The sequence below is a fragment of the Vulpes vulpes genome, chromosome 8 (assembly GCF_048418805.1).
Source record: "Vulpes vulpes isolate BD-2025 chromosome 8, VulVul3, whole genome shotgun sequence".
Taxonomy (NCBI): Eukaryota; Metazoa; Chordata; class Mammalia; order Carnivora; family Canidae; genus Vulpes; species Vulpes vulpes.
Genome location: NC_132787.1, coordinates 1787712 through 1808795, shown reverse-complemented (window position 1 = coordinate 1808795; position 21084 = coordinate 1787712). Strand labels below are relative to the sequence as shown.

The following is a 21084-nucleotide window of genomic DNA, read 5'->3' as shown; positions in this document are numbered from 1 at the left end:
CTGGTTTCTGGCCTGAGAAGGGCTGACAGTATCCAGCACTTTCCTCCAGGGTCAGCAAAGTGCAGAGGCCCGAGGTTCCATGTCATGGGGTTCTCAGCTGGGCCTCCAAGACCCCTTCCTCCCACTTTGCAGAGAAATAGAGGAGGCAGCTGGCTGCAGAGAAGAGGATATGAGATTGGTTCTCTGCTCCTCCCTCTCCTTGCTTTTCCCCACACCCATCCTCTCCCCCACAGCAGCCGTCTCCCCCACAGAGACTTGGGAAGAGGGAGGGGGGCGGAGTTGGGGACGGAGGGATCAGAAGACCCACAGCGCCCTATATCTGAGGGAAGCTCTGGCCCAGGGCAGCAGTGCTGGTTCATGCTCCCCTCTTCATGCTGCTTGCCTCCTCCAGCATGATGCTGGGGACTCTGGGCCTTTGGGTACTACTTCCCACAGCTGTGCAAGGTAAGTGTCTACAGGGATGGGCAGGGCCTTTCCAGCTCACCCACTGAGGGAAAGGGGGACTTGAAGCAGCAGCCACCCCTTTGGAAGAATGAGTGGGGTGGGTGAATGAGGGCAAAAGGTAGAGCATGTGTCCCCAGGGTGAGGTCAGGTTCCACACCTCTGCTGATCCTGTTTGCTCACAGCTTTGCCATGCTGGCCCTGGGATATGAAACCTGTTTTGTCTCTCCCTTGGGCTGCTGCTTTTGCCCCTGCATTCATTCCCATCTTGAACCCTCCCCTCTCCCCACCCTGGGCCACAGCACCCCCAAGCAGGCGGACCTGTGTGTTCTTTGAGGCCCCTGGAGTACGGGGAAGCACAAAGACACTGGGGAAGCTGCTAGATGCAGGACCAGGGCCCCCCAGGGTTATCCGCTGCCTCTACAGCCGCTGCTGTTTTGGGATCTGGAACCTGACCCAAGACCAGGCACAGGTGGAGATGCAAGGTGAATGGCAAAGTATAAAGCAGGTGATAGCTAGGGTGGGAAACAGGTACATCCTGGGGTGGGGGTGACAGCAATGGGAGAGGAGGAGAAATGGAATGTGTGGAGGGAAAGAAAAGCCATGTGAGATGGAGGGGATGCCTGTGATAGAGAAGGGGGTTATCCTCTCTGTTCCTAGACCCAGTTATGCTCGCTTGCCCTTTCTCTCCCTTTCTCTCTTCTAATCCCACCCTATCAGGATGCCGTGACAGTGATGAGCCAGACTGTGAGTCCCCCCACTGTGACCTGAGCCCCCGAGCCCACCCCAGCCCCGGGTCCACTCTCTTCACCTGCTCCTGTGGCACTGACTTCTGCAATGCCAATTACAGCCATCTGCCTCCTCCAGGGAACCCTGGGACCCCTGGCTCCCAGGGTCCCCAAGCTATCCCAGGTAGCCATGCAGGGGGCTGGGTCTGGGGGCTGGGGCCCAGGTTAGGATGAGAGGTAGAACCAAGGCTGGTTCTCACCCTACCCCCATCCCAAGTTTTCCTCCTCCTGGCCTTGAGAAGTTGGTTGCCCTAGTGACTGGGAGATAAGGGGCTTGTGACAAAGGTGGGGGTGGGTCCAGAAGCTAGTTCTCTGAGGAAGGGGAAAGGAACAGAGTGGATTTGGGGCAAGGCTCATCCAAGCTGCATTCTTGGCTTAACGTCCAGGCGAGTCCATCTGGATGGCGCTGGTGCTGCTGGGGCTGCTCGTCCTGCTGCTGCTGCTGCTCGGCAGCATCGTCTTGGGTACTAATCTACTTCATGCCTCCCTCGTGACCCCAAGTCACTGCCCCAAAGCTCTGACTCCTCTCCAGCTTCCCCTGACCCCGTGGTTCTGAGATCTCTACAGCCTGAGCCCATTGCCTCCACAAAGCCCCTTTCCCAGTCTCCTCGCCTGTGCACCCTGACCCAAGAGCTCCCTTCTGCCCCAGCCCTGCGACAGCGGAAGGCCTGCAGCGTTCAAGGTGGGCCGGAGCCGGAGCCAGAGCCGGAGCAGGAGCCGGAGCCAGACTCAGGCAGGGACTGGAGTGCTGAGCTCCCCGAGCTGTCTGAGCTGTGTTTCTCCCAGGTGCCCGGGGAGGGGGCCGGGTCCTCCAATCCCTCCCAGGGTGTCTGGGGTGGAAGCCTGGCCCCGCGACTAGCTGAGGCTGGCACCCAGCACTGTGTTTCCACCAGGTAATCTGGGAAGGAGGCCACACGGCCGTGTGGGCTGGGCAGCTGCGAGGCAGACTGGTGGCCATCAAGGCCTTCTCCCTGAGGGCTGTGGCCCAGTTCCAAGCGGAGAGAGCGGTGTACGAACTGCCAGGCCTGCAGCACGACCACATTGTCCGCTTTATCACCGCCAGCAGAGGGGGCCCTGGCTCCCCGCCCTGTGGGCCCCTGCTGGTACTGGAACTGCACCCGAAGGTGAGGACCAAGGGACGTCTGTATGCATTTGCCTGTGTGTGGATGTGGGTGCTGGATGGCCGCGGGGCCCCGCTCGTGCTTATTCATCCGCTTCAGATTTCCTCTTCTCTAGAACGTTCAAAATGATTTTGTCTTCTTGGTTTATTAGACAAGCAATACTTGCTAATATTTTTAATTTATGAAATAGAGATAGAGAAGGAGAAATCAAAACTACTCATGTTCCCGGGACGTCTTGGGGGCTCAGTGGCTGAGCATCTGGCTCTGGCTCAGAGGCATGATCCCGGGGTCCTGGGATAGAGTCCCACATCAGGCTCCCTGCAGGGAACCTGCTTCTCCCTCTGCCTGTGTCTCCATCTCTCTCTCTTTGTGTTTCTCATGAATAAATAAATAGAATCTTAAAAACAAAAACTACTCATATTCCCAACCTTAAGGAAAATCAATGTTAAAGAAATATGTCCAGGCTTGGCCCTCCAAACTCACTGACACATTCATTCAAGAAGTTTATGAACCACGTACCACACCTCCTGTGCTAAGACAAACAGCCTAGCCCTTGCCTCTGTCGATTGTATAGAGTAGTGCGGGAGACAGAGTGAACCAGGTAAACACAAAAATAAGCATCAGATGTCAAGGGCATAAAGTGCTAAGAGAGGAGGTACTGTGAGATAAGAATAAGATGTGACTCAAGGGGAGGGTCATGAACAGGAAGGATGAGGAGGACAAGGTGGACAGGGACCAGACCACACCTGGCCTTGTGGGCCTGCTAAGGACTTGGGGACTTTACTAGCCCCCGCCATCCTCTCCCTCTGAAATCTTGAATTCTGAGAAGTCCCCTCGTTGACTATGTGTCTCAATGCCCAGCTCAAAAATCTCTGCTTTCTTGGGTTGGTTTGTTTGTTCAACTTCCCCGGCACACTGAAGGTACCCGGTAATGTTTGTTGAGTGAGAGACACTAATCTAATGCTCCTTCCCCTCCCAATTTCCACTTGCTCCCCATCTTTCACTCTCCTACCTGGTGGCTCTCCCATGGGCCGGCTCTTCCCTACAGGCCTGACGCCTCAGGCCAGGTGGCTCACGAGGGGTACCACCACTTTGCTCACTTTGCCTCTCTTGCTTCTGTTATTGCCTCAAGTCCCAAGTCAGGATGAGGTAGTTACTAGTGAGTGATCCTAGAGTCAAACCACTTGGGTTGAAGCTCTACTTGTTTCTCACCAAGTGACTTGCAAGTTTATTTAGCTTTCTTCCAAGCACCTGGTCTATAAATGAGGCGTGACAGGAGTACATTATCTCCTAGGGTTGTTGTGAGGATTACAGGAGGCCTGGCACATAGTAAGCGCTCAGACACTTGAGTTAGGGCTACTGTTTTTCCCATCAGTCTGACAGATGCATGTTCTCACTCCTCCCCTGCCTCTTGTCTCAGCCTGGATGGATCAGTGTGTCGGTCTGTTGGGAGATGCAGGGCGAGGTCTCTAGATTGATCTCTGCACCTTGGGGTGGATCAGCCACCTCCAAGTTATGTGTCTTCTTCTCTCTGCTGCTCCCCAGGGCTCCCTGTGCCAGTACTTGACCCAGCACACCAGTGACTGGGGAAGTTCCATGCGGATGGCACTGTCCCTGGCGCAGGGCCTGGCATTTCTCCATGAGGAGCGCTGGCAGGATGGTGGGTGAGCTGGAAGTAGGAAGCTATGGGCATCAAGAGCTACGCTGCTGTGTCTGGTTCTCCCTTACCTTGAAGGGAAATAATTGGGTCAAAAGAGAAAGGAAGAAGACCCACGCCCCTTCAACCTTGGCTTCTCCCACAGGCCAATACAAACCAGGTATTGCCCACCGCGATCTGAGCAGTCAGAATGTGCTCGTTCGGGAGGATGGGTCGTGTGCCATTGGAGACCTTGGCCTTGCCTTGGTGCTCCCTGGCCTCACCCAGCCTCCCACCTGGGCCCCTACTCAACCCCGAGGCCCAGCTACCATCATGGAGGTGAGTACCCTGGATGAGGGTGAGGCCCGGGATGATGGCGGTGTTGCTGATGAAGATGTGTCCTTTGCTGTGGCAACAGTGCGGCAGTACCTATGGAGTTTGGGACATTGCTGAGTCTAGTTGGGGGGACGTCGCATGGACCAGTGTTGCAGTGAGGCTTGCCAGGAAGGTGATTCTTGGCCTCCACACCTTTCTCTCCAGGCTGGCACCCAGAGGTACATGGCGCCGGAGCTCTTGGACAAGACTCTGGACCTACAGGACTGGGGCACGGCCCTCCGACAAGCCGATGTTTACTCTCTGGCTCTGCTCCTATGGGAGATCCTGAGCCGCTGCCCAGATTTGAGGCCTGGTAAGGATGGGTGCAGCAGCCCCTCTCTCCCCACGCCCCATACCTCACCCACTCCTTCTATGTCCACCTACCTCCTGCTGCGGGAAGCTCTGCCCTTCTCCATCTTGGACTTTTCACAAGGAGGCTCCCCAGGACTAGTTGACCTAGCCCTGTGCACCTTTCCCCAGACAGCAGACCACCACCTTTCCAACTGGCCTATGAGGCAGAACTGGGTAGCACCCCCACCACCTGTGAGCTGTGGACCTTGGCCGTAGAGGAGAGAAGGCGCCCCTGTATCCCATCCACCTGGCACTCCTTCACCACAGTAAGAGGCCACCTGCCAGTGGGCTGGGGGCCTGGAGAGTATGGACATGGGCTTCGAGGACTTGTCTACTGGGACCAGCCCAAATGCTCCTATCTCCTCTCATCTGCCACCACTCCCCGTCTCATGTTCGGCTGGAGCTGGACAAACTTGCTCTGTACCTCAACTCATCCTCTTCCACCATAAGTCCCACACCCCATTCCTGAGACAGAGACAGACACCTTCCTCCTGCTCAGACTTGCCTGGTCTGTCTCTCTTCTCTCCACTGTCGGTTAGCCCTATTTCTCAGTCTCCTCCTCCAGGAAGCCTTCCTTGGCCTTGCTTCTGCCCTGAGCTCTGTTCCCATGATGGTTCCTCTCCTGGCACACTGGAACCCACCATTTAATCCAGTAATTCCTCACCCTGTCTCACACATCTGTGTTTCTGCCATGACCCAATAAAAGCCACTCCTAGGTTTTAAGGGTTAAAAAAAGTGGCCAAACAGTGAAATTTCAGGATCTGTATAATTAGTTTCCTAACAGGAAGCCCCTTTCCCTGCTACCTGGCCTGAAATTTCCACGGCAACAAGTGTCTATTGGGTTAAGTATTGTTTAGCTAAGACCCTGGTTGCCTGAAAGGAAGGAGAGTAATTTCCCATCAGTGTGTTAAGTCATTAATCTGAATCAGCTCCTCAGAGGAAAAGGTTGACCCTCTGGAAGACACCCAAAGAACCTGTCTCATAGGGAGCGAGATGCAGAGAGCTGGATTTGGGGGAGCGGGAAGGGAGGGGGGCTCCAGAGAGGATCAGAAGAGGAGTGTTGAAAACAAGGTAGTGGTGGACACCTCTCAACTCTGGGGCTACTCAGGGGGCCACTTCCAGGATTAAGCCTGCTTCCCGGTCATTCTTCCCAGGACCCTGGCAGCCTGAGAGAGCTGCTAGAGGACTGTTGGGATGCAGACCCCGAAGCACGGCTGACAGCTGAGTGTGTTCAGCAGCGCCTGGCCGCCCTGGCCCGTCCTCAAGAGGCCCAGCCTTTCCCAGAGAGCTGCGCCCATGGCTGCCCACCCCTCTGCCCAGAAGACTGTCTCTCAGCTCCTCCCCGCTGCCATTCCCCCTTGTAGGCCTCAGCTGGATGTCTGCTACTTCAGCGTTCAGCTAGGCCCTTGTTCCAGGAATCCTCCTGTACCATCTCTCACCTGTAAACGCGCAGTTACGTATAATCTATGTTCGTGCAAACATAAATCTGGTGGTCGGATGCTCGGTGCTCCGCCTCACCACTGCCTGTCCTACCTGCCGAATGCTTGGATCCTTCTGCGCACATCCTGTACACTGCAGTCCTGACCAGGGAGACGGGGTGGGTGAGAGATAAAGTCAGCTTGATCTCCACGTCCTTGGGCCTTCCCCGCTTCATGTGATCCAGGGCTCCTCCGGTCTCTCTTCTTTTCCTTCTCTAACACAGGCCTTCATTTGGTGGGATCGCATGGCGGGCACTGGGGGAAGATGACATCACTGCTTGGCAGGTGCTCGGAGACTCACAGCTCACCTGATTGGGGGCACTGCCTGGGGTACTGGGGGAGTGTCCTGTCTGAGGCTTGAGTGGGAAGGCCTCACAGAGCACAGGAAGCTTGGGTTTTCAACCAGCAGTTTTCCAGGCATGGTGGGGGCAGGAGGCACAGGGTCTTGAGGTGCAGTACAAAGCAGCAAGGAACCTGGGTAGCAGAAGTGTCGGGTGTGTGAAGGAGAGAGCGGAGACGTTCTGTGGAAAATTGTAGGCAAGGCCTTGTGAACCCTACTGAGAAGTTCTTCATTTCTTTTTGTGCCTTCTCTACTGGCTTTTCTTTCCCACCCAGGCCCCTTTCATACTGGGTGCCTCTCAGGGACATTTCACACTGGGTCCCTGGTTTATAGCTATAGTTCAGTTTCTTTTCTTTCTTTCTTTCTTTTTTCTTTTTTAAGTGTTTTTATTTTTTATTTTTACTTTTTTTAGTAATCGCTATACCCAAAGTGGGGCTTAACCTCCTGACCTCAAGATTGAGGACCCCACCCCACCCACTCTATGCTCCTCCAGTTGAGCTAGCAAGGCACCCCCACCCCACCCCACCCAGTTTAGTTTCTGACTGAGTGGTATTGGGCAAGTTACATTCTCTCTCTGGGCCCTCAGGTTTCTCATTTGCTAAATCAGGGGAATGAGGCCTTCTGGTCTAACTCCAGGAGAACAATGGGAAGGCTTTGACTTCACTACAACAGGATTGATTCCTGGTCAGTGAGCACCGAGCCCTGTGTCTTTGAGCAAGTTACCTAACCCTAGGAATCTGTTTTGTCATGTATAAAGTATGGGTAAGAATATCTACGCTGCTTGCAGAGTTGATTCAGGGTAAACAAGAAGGGGTGACAGGTCTTGTGTAGCACCTGGCCTCAGTGGACACTCTGGACATGGGAACAGTTGTGAATGAACATTGAGATGCTCTCTTGTCCTTTTGTATGTCGGTTGCTCCAGCATTAGCATTAGTAAAGTAGAGCCTGTCTACTCTCAAGCCCTAAGACTTCACTTTTCTTCAGAACCCCAATTCTCGGGATCCCTGGGTGGCGCAGTGGTTTGGCGCCTGCCTTTGGCCCGGGCGCGATCCTGGAGACCCGGGATCGAATCCCATGTCGGGCTCCCTGCATAGAGCCTGCTTCTCCCTCTGCCTGTGTCTCTGTCTCTCTCTGTGTGACTATCATGAATAAATAAATAAAATAAAAAAAAATATTTAAAAAAAAAGAACCCCAATTCTCGGGGATCCCTGGGTGGCTCAGCTGTTTTGCGTCTGCCTTTGGCCCAGGGCGTGATCCTGGAGTCCCGGGACTGAGTCCCACGTCGGGTTCGCGACTTGGAGCCTGTTTCTCCCTCCTCCTGTGTCTCTGCCTCTCTCTCTCTCTCTCTATGTCTATCAGAAATAAATAAATAAATAAATAAATAAATAAATAAATAAATAAATCTTAAAAAAAAAAAAGAACCCTAATTCTCTACAAGACATTACCACCTGAAATTAAACACATCAATAGCTAAGCTCCGGCATCCCCCTCACCAACAGGGCTGTCTTCCCCTCTTCCCTGGCTCTCAAGAGCACCGTATTTCTCTATCTCTTTTAGTAATCTCTACACCCAACGTGGGGCTCAAATTCATGACCCTGAGATCAAGAGTCACACGCTCTCCGACTGAGCCAACCAGGCCTACTGCACTAAGTTTCTCTTGGTCCTAGAGGATCCCAACAAGGTCTTTTGTCTCTTCTGTGACCCCAACTCATCCCACCCATATCTAGTCAATTCTCAACTGGGGTTGCATGGGTAGGGCCTGCTCTGGGCACCAACTGTCTTTTTCTCCTCCTAAGCTAGCAGGCCCTAACTATTACAATTGCCTCTTGACCACCTGTTTTCTTTCCAATCTTGGTTAAAAACTATGCTCTGAATAACCTTTTTTTTTTTTTTTAATAACCTTTAAACGTAACTTTTATTAGGTGTTGCCTCTGCCCAACAGTCTACTTGCCTTTTTCATGATAATCCTGTGAGCATGAGCACCACTTACAGAGGAGGAAACCAAGGGCTCAGAGAAGTTTAGAAATGTGTGCAAGGCCTCATAGCTTTTAAAAAAAGAGTAGGGATTCCAGCCACTAAAAACAATATTTAAAAAACAAAACAAGGACACCTGGGTGGCTCAGTGGTTGAGCATCTGCCTTTGGCTCAGGGCATGATCCCAGGGTCCGGGGATGGAGTCCCACATTGTGCTCCCCACGGGGAGCCTGCTTCTCCCTCTGCCTGTGTCTCTTCCTCTCTCTCATGAATAAATAAATAAAATCTTAAAAAATAAAAAACAAAACAAAATAATGATATTTATGATAACACCATAAATTATTAAAAATGGATAATGTCATGTGAAAAGAATTTACAAATATATGCTGACAAGAGTAGGACTATTAAATCAAAAATAAACCTATGATCAGGGCACCTGATTGGCTCATTCACAAGAGCATGCAACTCTTGATCTTGGGAGTCAGAAGACCATGTCTCTCTCTCTCTCTCTCTTTTTAATTTATTTCTTTATTCATGAGAGACACAGGGAGAGAGAGAGAGAGAGAGGCAGAGACACAGGCAGAGGGAGAAGCAGGCTCCATGCAGGGAGCTGAATATGGGACTCCATCCCGGGTCTCCAGGATCAGGCCCTGGGCTAAAGGTGGCGCTAAACCTCTGAGCCACCCGGGCTGCCCCCATGTGTCTCTTGATCTCAGGGTTGTGAGTTCAAGTCCCACAGGAGGTGTAGAGATTACTTAAATAAATAAAAAAACTTAAAAAAAAAAAAACACAAAACTTAGGAGTGCCTGGGTGGCTCAGTCGGTTAAGCATCTGCCTTTGGCTCAGGTCATGATTCCAGGGTCCTGGGACTGAGCTCAAGGGGCTGGCTCCCTGCTCAGCAGGGAGTGTGCTTCTCCCTACTCTCTGCTCCTCCCCCTCTTGTCCTCCCCTCCCCGTCCAATGAATAAATAATCTTTTTAAAAAATAAATAAAAGGGCAGTCTGGGTGGCTCAGCGGTTTAGCACTGCCTTCAGTCCAGGACGTGATCCTGGAGACCCAGGATGGAGTCCCATGTCAGGCTCCCTGCAGGGAGCCTGCTTGTCCCTCTGCCTGTGTCTCTGCATCTCTCATGAATAAATAAATAAAATATTTTAAAAATAATAATTAAATTAAATTAGAAAAAATAAACCTATGGTCACAAGAAAAACAAATACCAATAGAACATTTTACAAAATTCCCAACTAGTACGTCTCAAAACTATCAAGATCATCAAAAACAAAGAAAGTCTAGGGGTGTTGGGCTGGCTTGATCAGTCAATAAAGCATGTGATTTATGATCTTGGGGTTGTGAGTTTGAGCCTTACATTGGGTGTAGAGATTACTTTAAAATAAACTTTTTTTTTTTTTTTTAAGATTTTTATTTGTTTATTTGACAGAGAGCACAAGCAGGGGGAGCGGCAGGCAGAGGCAGAGGGAGAAGCCGACCAAATCCAGTGGTTTGGATCATGACCTGAGCCAAAGGCAGATGCTTAATCTCCTGAGCCACCCAGATACCCATCAAATCTTAAAAAGGAGGGCAGCCCGGCTGGCTCAGCAGTTTAGTGCCACCTTCAGCCCAGGGTGTGATCCTGGAGACCTGAGATCCAGTCCCAAGTCGGGCTCCCTGCATGGGACCTGCTTCTCCCTCTGTCTGTGTCTCGGTCTCTCTCTCTCTCTGTCTCTCATGAATAAATAAATAAAATCTTGAAAAAATAAATAACAAAAAACAAAGAAAGTCTAAGAAACTGTCACTAAGAGTAGCCTAAGGAGACATGAAAACTAAATATAATGTGATATCCTGGATAAGATCCCAAAACAGGAAAAGGACAATGGGTGAAAACTAAATAAATCTGAATAAAGTATGGAGTTTAGTTAATAATAATGAAACTGTATTGGATCATTACATTAAGGTAACAAATATACTATACTAATATAAGATGTTAATAATAGAGGAAACTGGGCATGGGGGATATGAAAACTGCATTACCTTCTCAATCTTTCTGTAAATCCAGAACTGCTCCAAAAAAATAAAGCTTATTAAGCAAAACAAAACTATGACCATCTCCAAAACTTCAGAAAGGCTATAAATACAAAGAACAATGGGAGGATTGTGATAAGCATGAAAATGTATACTTATAGTATTTATGTTGTATTGAAGGAATCACTAGCAGAAAAGCTAGAAAACTTAGATTATAATCTTGGTTCTCCTAACCGTGAACTCTTAAAAATGTTTATTTAATTTTCTCAGAATGTTGAATGGATTATTCTCTAAGTCATTTCCAATCCTATGTTTCCACAATTCTATGATAAAATATTAAAGTCCCCGTTGTGAAGATTACTTTTACCAAATCCAGTGGTTACCTAGTATGATACTGATGATCAGTGATTCCATGCTCATAGAGATGCATAGTGAGATGCAATAGGGGGAGATAATTGTATTCCTCACATTCAGTTCCCCCTATTGTTAACATCGTACATTAGTATGGTATGCTTGTTACCTTAATGATCCAATGTCGCTTTGTGAGTAAGTGATTATTAATTAATTTCCATACTTTATAAGCACACTTTTTATTTACTTATTTTTAATTTATTTATTCATGAGAGGCACACACAGAGAGAGAGAGAAGCAGAGACACAGGCAGAGGGAGAAGCAGGCTCCACGCAGGGAGCCCGACGTGGGACTCGATCCCAGATCTCCAGGATCACTCCCTGGGCTGAAGCTGGTGCTAAACCGCTGAGTCACCAGGGCTGCCCCACTTTTTAGAAACTCAAAAACATAAGTCTCTGAATAGAGACAGACTCAAGGAAGGGAAACTGTGTGGCTAAAGACAGGGCTGGGGGACAGTGGGAAGAAGACTGATTCTTTTTTTTTCTAAGATTTTTAAATTATTTATTTATTCATGAGAGACATAGAAAGGGACTCAGAGAGAGGCAGAGACATAGGCAAAGGGAGAAGCAGGCTCCCTGCAGGGAGCCGGATGTGGGACTCCATCCCAGGACCCCGGGGTCACACCCTGAGCCAAAGGCAGACACCCAACCACTGAGACACCCAGGCGCCCCAAGAAGACTAAGTCTTGATATACAATTTTTTTCTTACCTCTTAGATTTTGAACTATTTGCATGTTTTGTCTATTAAAATTTAGTATTTACTTTAAAAGTCTATGCCAGGGGATCCCTGGGTGGCTTAGTGGTTTAGTGCCTGCCTTCGGCTCAGGGTGTGATCCTGGGATCCTGGGATCAAGTCCCATATCGGGGTCCCTGCATGGAGCCTGCTTCTCCCTCTGCCTGTATCTCTGCCTCTCTTTGTGTCTCTCATGAATAAATAAATAGAATCTTAAAAAAAAAAAAAAAAAAAAGTCTATGCCAAAAAAAAAAGATGGAAATATACCAAGATATTAACAGTAATGATTCTGTTTGGATAATGGGACTTCAAATACAGTTTGCTTTTTCTTTCTGCTTTTCTATTTTACAACTTTTCTTTAATTCTCACGAATTATGGGACACCCGGGTGGCTCAGTGGTTGGGTATCTGCCTTCAGCTCAGAGTGCTGGGATCGAGTCCCACATTGGGCTCCCTGCAGGGAGCCTGCTTCTCCCTCTGCCTGTGTCTCTGCCTCTCTGTGTCTCTCATGAATAAATAAATAAAATCTTTTTAAAAATTCTCACAGGGATCCCTGGGTGGCTCGGTGGTTTGGCGCCTGCCTTTGGCCCAGGGCACGGTCCTGGAGTCCTGGGATCGAGTCCCGCGTCTGGGTCCCGGCATGGAGCCTGCTTCTCCCTCTGCCTGTGTCTCTGCCTCTCTCTCTATCTCTATGTCTATCGTGAATAAATAAATAAATCTTAAAAAAAAATAAAAAAATAAAAAATTCTCACAAATTACATAATAGAATTTATTGAAAGCATAACAGTAACAAATTTACTAAGTAAATTTACTCAGTAAACAAATTTACTATCACCAAGAAATATTCCTTGAAAAGCCACATTGGACTGCACATTGTCTCCCTTCGGTACTGAGGAGCACAACTTGTAGCATATTTTGTGCTTACCAATATGTTGTTTGCTGAAGTTTTTTTTTAAAGATTTTATTTATTTATTCATGAGAGACACGGAGAGAGAGGCAGAGACACAGGCAGAGGGAGAAGCAGGCTCCATGCAAAGAGCCCGATGAGGGACTTGAACCTGGGAATCCAGGATCACCCCCTGAACCAAACCAACTGCTAAGCCACTCAGGCATCCCTGAAATTTTTTCCTTTGTGAACATCACATTCTCGTCTGGACTGTAACTAAGAGCATGGAGGGTGAGGAGGAACATAGCTTACATTCCTTCCAGTTCCTTTATAGCACCCAGTTCAGGACTCTGCATACAGCCTGGTGGACTGAATCGACTCCTTAGTTCCTGCCCTGAATCTGCGACTAACTGGGGTGAAACCTGCACAAACCATTCTGCTTTCCGAGCTTCATTTTTCTCGTCTGTTCAAGAAGGCTGAGTTCACTTTTGATGTGCTAAATTTATTTTCAATAAACGTTTTTTGACCAACAGACCTGATTGGAAAAAAAGATAAAGAGCTTGTAGAATGACACATTATTTGGTTCGGTGAGAAAATTTTATGCCTTCCCTTTTGTTTTTTCTTTTATTTATTTAATTTGTTGCCTTCCTGAAGTTATTAGCAAGCAAGTGAAATATGTCTGCATTTCTACAGTGCCTACCTCAGGTCTAGGGAAATATCTACAAAATCTTTTCTATCTTCAGCCTCCTCTCTGAATGTCCTTTTCCTGGAGTGGTAGCTGTTTTTTCTTTCAAATACTCTGGAGGAGAGTAGATATTTTCCTTTCTGTCTGTTGCTACTTCCAAATCATTTCCCTTTCTCCTCCAAAATCCGAGGATCTCTGAAACACACACCATCAGACCACGCTACTTCCTACTTCACCTTGTTGTGATCATTTATAGATCTCCTGGTCACTCCTCTGTGTTTGTTGAACATTTCAGCATCTGGCTCAAAGTCTCTTTTTATCACTACTTTCATCATCATTATGTACATTCTCTATGTCACTCTGTAGATAATCTATTTAATCCTTTCTTTTTTGACCTTTGCACTTCCAACAAGATTTTCCTCCACTACCTCCACCAAGAAGTGTTTCCAGCATTCCACTCTCTGGATACCACCTTCTACCTCCTTTTCAGCTCACTTACTCTAGAGAACATCCACTGGGACACCCAAGCCACTGAGCTGCCACTTTGTCACTATCCATCACACCCTTACGTCGTTCCTTATTTACTCAGTTTATTTTCCATAGTCTATCACCGTAATCCCTGCTTGCACACTTAACAGCCTTGCCCTCTTTTCTCTTCTCCTTACTTGTATTTTCCAGGCAAACCATAACTCAAATTAAAGCCATTTTTTGGGCAGCCTGGGTAGCTCAGTGGTTTAGCGTCGCCTTCAGCCCAGAGTGTGATCCTGGAGTCCCAGGATCCAGTCCCACGTCAGGCTCCCTGCATGGAGCCTGCTTCTCCCTCTGCCTCTCTCTCTCTCTCTCTCTCTCTCTATCTATCTCTCACGAATAAATAAATAAAAATCTTTATTTTTTTAATAATAAAAATCTTTAAAACAAAATAAAGCCCGTTCTTCTATACCACAGCTGTACCCAAACATTGGAATTTAACTGGAGGAAACCACCACCTGTGCCAACTGGTCTCACTTTATGCATTTGGCTCACAAACCTCAAGTGGGCCATTCGTACTGCCCAGCAACCCTACTCCAATTCCCTAAACAATTCATTCGCCCACTTTTTGTGATGACTATGCCTTTTTATTTTATTTTTTATTTTGATTATGTCTTTTAAAAAATTATTTATTTATTTATTCATGAGAAACACACTGACTGAAGCAGAGACATAGGCAGAGGGAGAAGGCTCCCTGCAGGGAGCTCGATGTGGGACTTGATCCTAGGACCCCGGGGGACCATGACCTGAGCCAAAGGTAGATGTTCAATTGCTGAGTCATCCAGGTGTCCCGAGATGACTATTTCTAATCTTCTCCTCCCACCTCCCTATCAACTAATAACCTTGTTTTTTACTTCCCTAAAGAAGAAGAAGAAGAAGAAGAAGAAGAAGAAGAAGAAGGAGGAGGAGGAGGAGGAGGAGGAGGAGGAGGAGGAGGAGGAGGAGGAGGAGAAAGAACAGCCATCAGCAAAGAATGGTTATATCTCCCACCACTCAATCTACCATAATCTACCAATGCATTTGCATCTAGACCTGTAGACTCTGATTTCCTTCCTGTTATAATATAAGAGCTAACACCTATGTGGAGCTTACTATGTGCCCAGAGTTCTTCACATGTATTAAGTCCTTTAAACGTCATTATGGGGATCCCTGGGTGGCACAGCGGTTTAGCGCCTGCCTTTGGCTCAGGGCGCGATCCTGGAGTCCCGGGATCGAATCCCACGTCGGGCTCCCAGTGCATGGAGACTGCTTCTCCCTCTGCCTATGTCTCTGCCTTTCTCTCTCTCTTTCTATCTCTCTCTCTCTCTGTGACTATCATAAATAAATAAAAATTTAAAAAAAGTCATTATGAATTAGGTATTACTATTTATTTATTTACTTATTTATTTATTTATTTATTTATTTATTTATTTATTTATGATAGTCACAGAGAGAGAGAGAGAGGCAGAGAGAGAAGCAGGCTCCATGCACCGGGAGCCCGACGTGGGATTCGATCCCGGGTCTCCAGGATCGCGCCCTGGGCCAAAGGCAGGCGCCAAACCGCTGCGCCACCCAGGGATCCCAGGTATTACTTTTTAAAAATATTTTATTTATTTATTCATGAGAGACACAGAGAGAGACAGAGACACAGGCAGAGGGAGAAGTGGGCTCCAGAACCCCGGGATCACACCTTGAGTCAAAGGCAGACACTCAACCACTGAGCCACTCAGATGCCCCACATGTGGTTTGAGCTCAGGCCATGACCCCAGAGTCCTGAGGTGGAGGTTGGGCTCTGTGCTCAGTGGGGAGTCTGCTTGAGACCTCTCCCTCTGCCCCTCCCCCACTCTCATGTTCCCTTCCTAGACTGCTGATCTTACTGCTTCACTTCTCTGCTTCCTTATTTACCAATACTCCTTGGAACAATTACTTTTATTTGCTGTCTCCACTTCCTTATTTCTCATTCTTTCCTCTGTTTCAGGCAAAATTTTGTCTCTACCATGTAATTAGAACTGCTCTTAAAATGTACATCATCATCCTTCCAAAACCCAATGGCCAATTCTCAGACTGTACCCTACATTATTTATCAGCAAAATTTGACACATTTGATAGCTTCCTCCTTGAATGACTTCTTCATTCTCTTTTCTGATTTCCCCCTTCCTCACTGGCCACTCATTCTGTATCCTTTTTTTTTTTATTATTTTTAAATTTAAAAATATATATATTTTATATATTTATTCATGAGAGACACACAGAGAGAGGCAGAGACACAGGCAGAGGGAGAAGCCTCTTCTTCCATGCAAGAAGCCTGATGTGGGACTCGATCCCAGGACTCTAGGATCAGGCCCTGGGCCTTAGGCGGATGCCCAACCGCTGAGCCACCTAGGCATCCCTTTTTCCACATTTTTTCTTTCTTTTCATTCACCATTATTTTTCAGTTGCTCACCTATCCCTGGGTTCATCCTTGAGTTTTCTGTTTCTTTCTTTTTTTTTTTTTTAAGATTTTATTTATTTATTCATGAGAGACACAGAGAGAGGGAGAGGCAGAGAAACTGGCAGAAGGAGAAGCAGGCTCCCTGCAGGGAGCCTGACTCGGGACTAGATCCTAGATCTCCATCCCGGATCTCCCGGATCTCCAAGATCAGGCTCTGGGCTGAAGGCGGCGCTAAACCGCTGAGCCACCTGGGCGGCCCAAGTTTTCTATTTCTTTCACAGGTCACATCCAGTCCAAATCTGCTAAGCGCTATCTAAAAAGATACCCAGAGTCTGAACAACTTCCATCCATGCCACCACCATCCCTCTTCTAGACTACAACAGTAGCCTCCTAACTGGGCTCCCTGCTTCCACTTTATTTTTAATTTTAAAAATTAAAAAGTTTTTTCCTTCCACTTTAACCACCGCTATCTTGTTCTTTCATCACACGGTAGCCAGAATGATTTTTTTTTAACCCTTTTAACTGTTTTTAAGTGTACAGTGACATTAAGTACATTTACACTGTTGTGCAATGATGACCACCATTCTTCTCTAGCACTTTTTCATCTTTCCAAACTGAAACTCTGAGCCTATTAGACAATAACTTTCCACTCTCCTTTTCCTCCAAGCCCATGTAATTACTTTCTGTCTCTACGAAATTTGATTATCTAGGCACCTCATATAAATGGAATCATACATATTTCTCCTTTTATGCCTGGCTTATTTCACTCAGCATAGTATCGTCAAGGTTTATCAATGTTTTAGCATATGTTAGATTTTTCCTTCCTTTTAAGGTTGAATGATATGTCATTATACACACATGCCACATTTTGTTTATCCATTTATCTGTTGATGGGCATTGGGTTTGTTTCCATTTGGAGGGTATTATGAATAATACTTCTATGAACATTGGTTTACAGATTTTTTTTTATTTTTTTTTAATTTTTTTAAATTTATTTATGTATGATAGTCACAGAGAGAGAGAGAGGCAGAGACACAGGCAGAGGGAGAAACAGGCTCCATGCACCGGGAGCCCGACGTGGGATTCGATCCCGGGTCTCCAGGATCGCGCCCTGGGCCAAAGGCAGGCGCTAAACCGCTGCGCCACCCAGGGATCCCAGATTTTTTTTTTTAATGAAAATTAGATCATGTCATTCCCATGCTCAACACCCTTCAGAGACTTTCATTTACACTTCGAATAAAATCTGAACTGTTTTTCATGGCCTACAAAGATCTATAAATACTTGTACCACAGCTCCTACGCTTACTTTGATTCTTTTTTCTCCATAAAAATGTGTCACATCGCTATCTGACACTTTACTGAATATTTATTTATATTTTGCCTCTCCCACCACAATATTACCTCAGAAAGGCAAGGATTTTTTTTCTATGGTGTTTTCATTTAATCCCAGTGCTTAGAACACTACCTGGCTAGCTTAAGAAATAATTTGTTGAATAAATGAATGACAGAAGCATGGTAAATATTATTGACTTAATGAATGAGCTGAAATGAGCTTTATTATTTTTATAAAGATTTTATTTATTTATTCACAAGAGACACACACAGAGGCACAGACACAGGCAGAGGGAGAAGCAGGCTCCCCATGGGGAGCCCGATGTGGGACTTGATCCTGGAACCTGGGGACCATGATCTGAGCTGAAGGCAGACGCTCCACCACTGAGCCACTCAGGTGCTCCTAAAATGACCTTTAAAAGCATCGTTTAATGCTTTAAAAATAATCTGAGTTTAGGGGCACCTGGATGCTCAGTCACTTAAGTGTCTGCCTTCAGCTCAGGTCATGATCTCAGAATTCTGGGAAAAGCCCTACACTAGGCACCCAGCTCTGCGGGAAGTCGCCTTTCCCTCTGCCTCTGCTCCTCCTCTGCTCATCCATGTGTGCGCACGCGCATGCATGCACATTCTCCCTTTCAAATAAATAAATAAAACCTTGAAAAAGATAATTTGAGTTTAAATCTGGGGAAGAATTTCCCAACTCTAGCAAGGAGGTGAAGAGACATATGGAGGACGTTGGTACCCTATGAGGCTCCTGCAGAGAGGTTAAAATCCTGTTACTCTAATGGTAACCACTCATAACATTGAGAATCATGATAGTAATACATACTAGCATATGATATGTGCTTATTATGTGACAGGTACATGCTTATCTCATTCCAACCACCCTGTGAGGTCGGTACTGTTGCCAGTATTTTACAGATGAGAGAACTGATGGTCCAAGGGGTTTATTTAAAATTTTTTTTTTCCTTTAAGATTTTATTTATTTATTCATGAGAGACACAGAAAACAGGCAGAGACACAGGCAGAGGGAGAAGTAGGCTCCCTGCGGGGAGCCAATAAGGGACTGGATCCCAGGACCCTGAGGTCACGCCCTGAGCCAAAGGCAGACACTCAACCACTGAGCCACCCAGGTGCTTGGTCTGACAGGTTTTATTCAGGGTCACACAATAGGTAGCAAAGCCAGAATTTGTTAAAAAAAATTTTTTTTTTATTTATGATAGGCACACAGTGAGAGAGAGAGAGGCAGAGACACAGGCAGAGGGAGAAGCAGGCTCCATGCACCCAGAGCCCAATGTGGGACTCCATCCCGGGTCTCCAGGATCACGCCCTGGGCCAAAGGCAGGCGCTAAACCGCTGCACCACCCAGGGATCCCGCAAAGTCAGAATTTGAATCCAGAAGCTGTCTGACTGATACTAGAACCACCATGTTTTATGCCTCTTTGTTCATTCATTCATTCATTCATTCATTCATGTAGTTATTCATTTAATAGTTTATTCATAAAAAAATAGTTTATTCATTAATACCCTCCTGTACCAGGCACTGTGTGAAGTGTTAAGTGTTAATGAAGAGCACTGTTCTCAAGAAGCTTACAGTCTAATGTAGGAAACTGATGCTAACCAAGTCCTTACCAATTGATTCATAAGATAGGGGTGCTAAAGGAAAGGCAAGGGGGATCCCTGGGTGGCGCAGCGGTTTGGCGCCTGCCTTTGGCCCAGGGCGCGATCCTGGAGACCCGGGATCGAATCCCACATCGGGCTCCCGGTGAATGGAGCCTGCTTCTCCCTCCGCCTGTGTCTCTGCCTCTCTCTCTCTCTCTGTGACTATCATAAATAAATAAAAAATTAAAAAAAAAAATAAAGGAAAGGCAAGATTCTACAGAGGCTACAGCATAGGGATCTCACCTGACTAGGGTATCGAGAGGCTTTCCTGAAGAAGTGCTCCTGGAGAGATCCCTGGGTGGCTCAGAGGTTAAGCGCCTGCCTTCGGCTCACGGCGTGACCCTGGGGTCCCAGGATCAAGTCCCACTTTGGGCTCCCTGCATGGAGCCTGCTTCTCCCTCTGCCTGTGTCTCTGCCTCTCTCTCTCTCTGTGTGTCTATCGTGAATAAATAAATAAAAATTAAAGAAAAAAGAAACTAATTTCAGGGGTTGAGTAGGTTGGGGATGCTGGGTAGACGAAGAACAAGAATGGGGGGAAACTTTTCACTTTATACTGCTTTATTCTTTTATGTTTTCATATCATGTGAACATATTACCTGTTCGACAAAAACTAATATATACAAGTAAAAATAATTTTGATCTTTGTCTTAAAATTAACACAAAGCCACTGTAGACACCGTTTCACGCCTACTAGAATGGCTGTACTGATAAAGACGGATAGTAACAAGTGTTGGGCCAAGATGTGGGGAAATTGGAACTTTAATGCATTGCTGATGGGAATGTGAAATTATGTGGCTATTTTGGAAAATAGTCTGGTAGTTTCTGAAAAAGTTAAACACAGAGTTACCATATGATCCAGGAATTCTTCTCACAGGTATACACCCAATAGAATTGAAAACATATGCTCACACAAGAGCTTGTACATGAATGTTCATAGCAGCAATATTCTTTTTTTTTTTTTTTTACCCCCACCTCCCATAGCAGCAATATTCTTAACAGACGCAAAAAGAAAAAACAATTAAACTGTCCATCATTGGGGCACCTAGGTGGCTCAGGGGTTGAGCATCTGCCTTCGGCTCAGGTCACGACCCGGGGGTTCTGGGATCAAGTCCCACATCAGGCTCCCTGCAGGGATCCTGCTTCTCCCTCTGCCTGTGTCTCTGCTTCTCTGTGTCTCTCATGAATAAATCAATAAAATCTTTTAAAAATAAGATAAAATAAAATGTCCATTATCCAATGAATGGATACAACAAGATGTGGTATATCCATTCAGCGGCATGCTTTTTAGTACTTCCCTCATAAAAAGGAATGAAGTACTGATTCATTTGACAACATGGATGAACCTTGAAAATATTATGCTAAGTGAAAGAACCCAGTCACAAAACGCCACATATTGTACAATTTTCCATTTATTTTATTTTTTAAAAGATTTTATTTTATTCATTCATCAGAGAGAGAGAGAGAGGGAAGGAGGAGGCAGAGACACAAGCAGAGGGAGAAACAGGCTCCATGCAGGGAGCCCGAAGTGGGACTCGACCCTAGGTCTCCAGGGTCAGGCCTCGCTGAACCACCTGGGCTGCCCCCCAATTTTTTAAATAAGTATCCTAAGTATGCTTAGGAAGAATGAGTATTTTTAAGTTTGGGGTGCATGGTTTTTTACGTTAATTGTGATTAGAAAAAAAAAAAAAAGATGAAGCCATTGCAGCAATCCAGTAGAGAGACGATGATAGGCTAGGAGCAGGGAAAGAATTCAGATTTATTTGGGAGACAAAACGAGCTCTTCGCGGGCGCGGGACAAGGGAAAGGCGAAGAGAGAGCCATCAAAGATGACCTCCTTGGCTTCGGCCTTATGCAATTCGACGGATGGCGGAGCTATGCAAGTGAGCTAGGGAATTCTAAAGAGGGATTAGGAAATCTCT

General features: G+C 46.8%; 2 protein-coding genes across 7 annotated transcripts in view; both read left to right on the top strand.

Moving 5' to 3' along the window:
- The first annotated feature begins 264 nt into the window (after positions 1-264).
- AMHR2 (anti-Mullerian hormone receptor type 2) lies at positions 265-7725 on the top strand. Of its 6 annotated transcripts, none has more exons than XM_072765184.1 (11): positions 272-444; positions 744-926; positions 1162-1188; positions 1616-1693; positions 1879-2015; positions 2123-2353; positions 3896-4010; positions 4153-4325; positions 4527-4674; positions 4842-4978; positions 5867-7725. In XM_072765184.1, exons 1-11 carry the CDS (start codon positions 372-374, stop codon positions 6074-6076), a joined length of 1512 nt encoding a protein of 503 aa, XP_072621285.1. In that variant the 5' UTR covers positions 272-371; the 3' UTR covers positions 6077-7725. The 6 variants fall into 6 exon arrangements, 5 of the variants coding, with proteins under 5 accessions (XP_072621286.1, XP_072621285.1, XP_072621283.1 ...); XM_072765182.1 differs by having other exon boundaries at positions 293-444; positions 1162-1353; XM_072765185.1 differs by lacking the exon at positions 744-926 and having other exon boundaries at positions 265-444; positions 1162-1353.
- A 13289-nt stretch (positions 7726-21014) lies between these two features.
- Positions 21015-21084, top strand: part of PRR13 (proline rich 13) — a 2360-nt gene continuing 2290 nt past the window's right edge. The window contains 1 exon segment of the mRNA XM_072767879.1: positions 21015-21045. Within this exon segment, the coding sequence (XP_072623980.1) occupies positions 21015-21045 (31 nt within the window).

Bases quoted from the DNA above. Each gene is read 5' to 3' on its own strand.
- AMHR2 (XM_072765182.1), top strand. From the start codon at position 372: ATGCTGCTTGCCTCCTCCAGCATGATGCTGGGGACTCTGGGCCTTTGG. The intron at 4,326-4,526 runs GTGAGTACCCTG...CTTTCTCTCCAG, and splicing joins GCCCAGCTACCATCATGGAG to GCTGGCACCCAGAGGTACAT. The intron at 4,979-5,866 runs GTAAGAGGCCAC...CATTCTTCCCAG, and splicing joins CCTGGCACTCCTTCACCACA to GACCCTGGCAGCCTGAGAGA.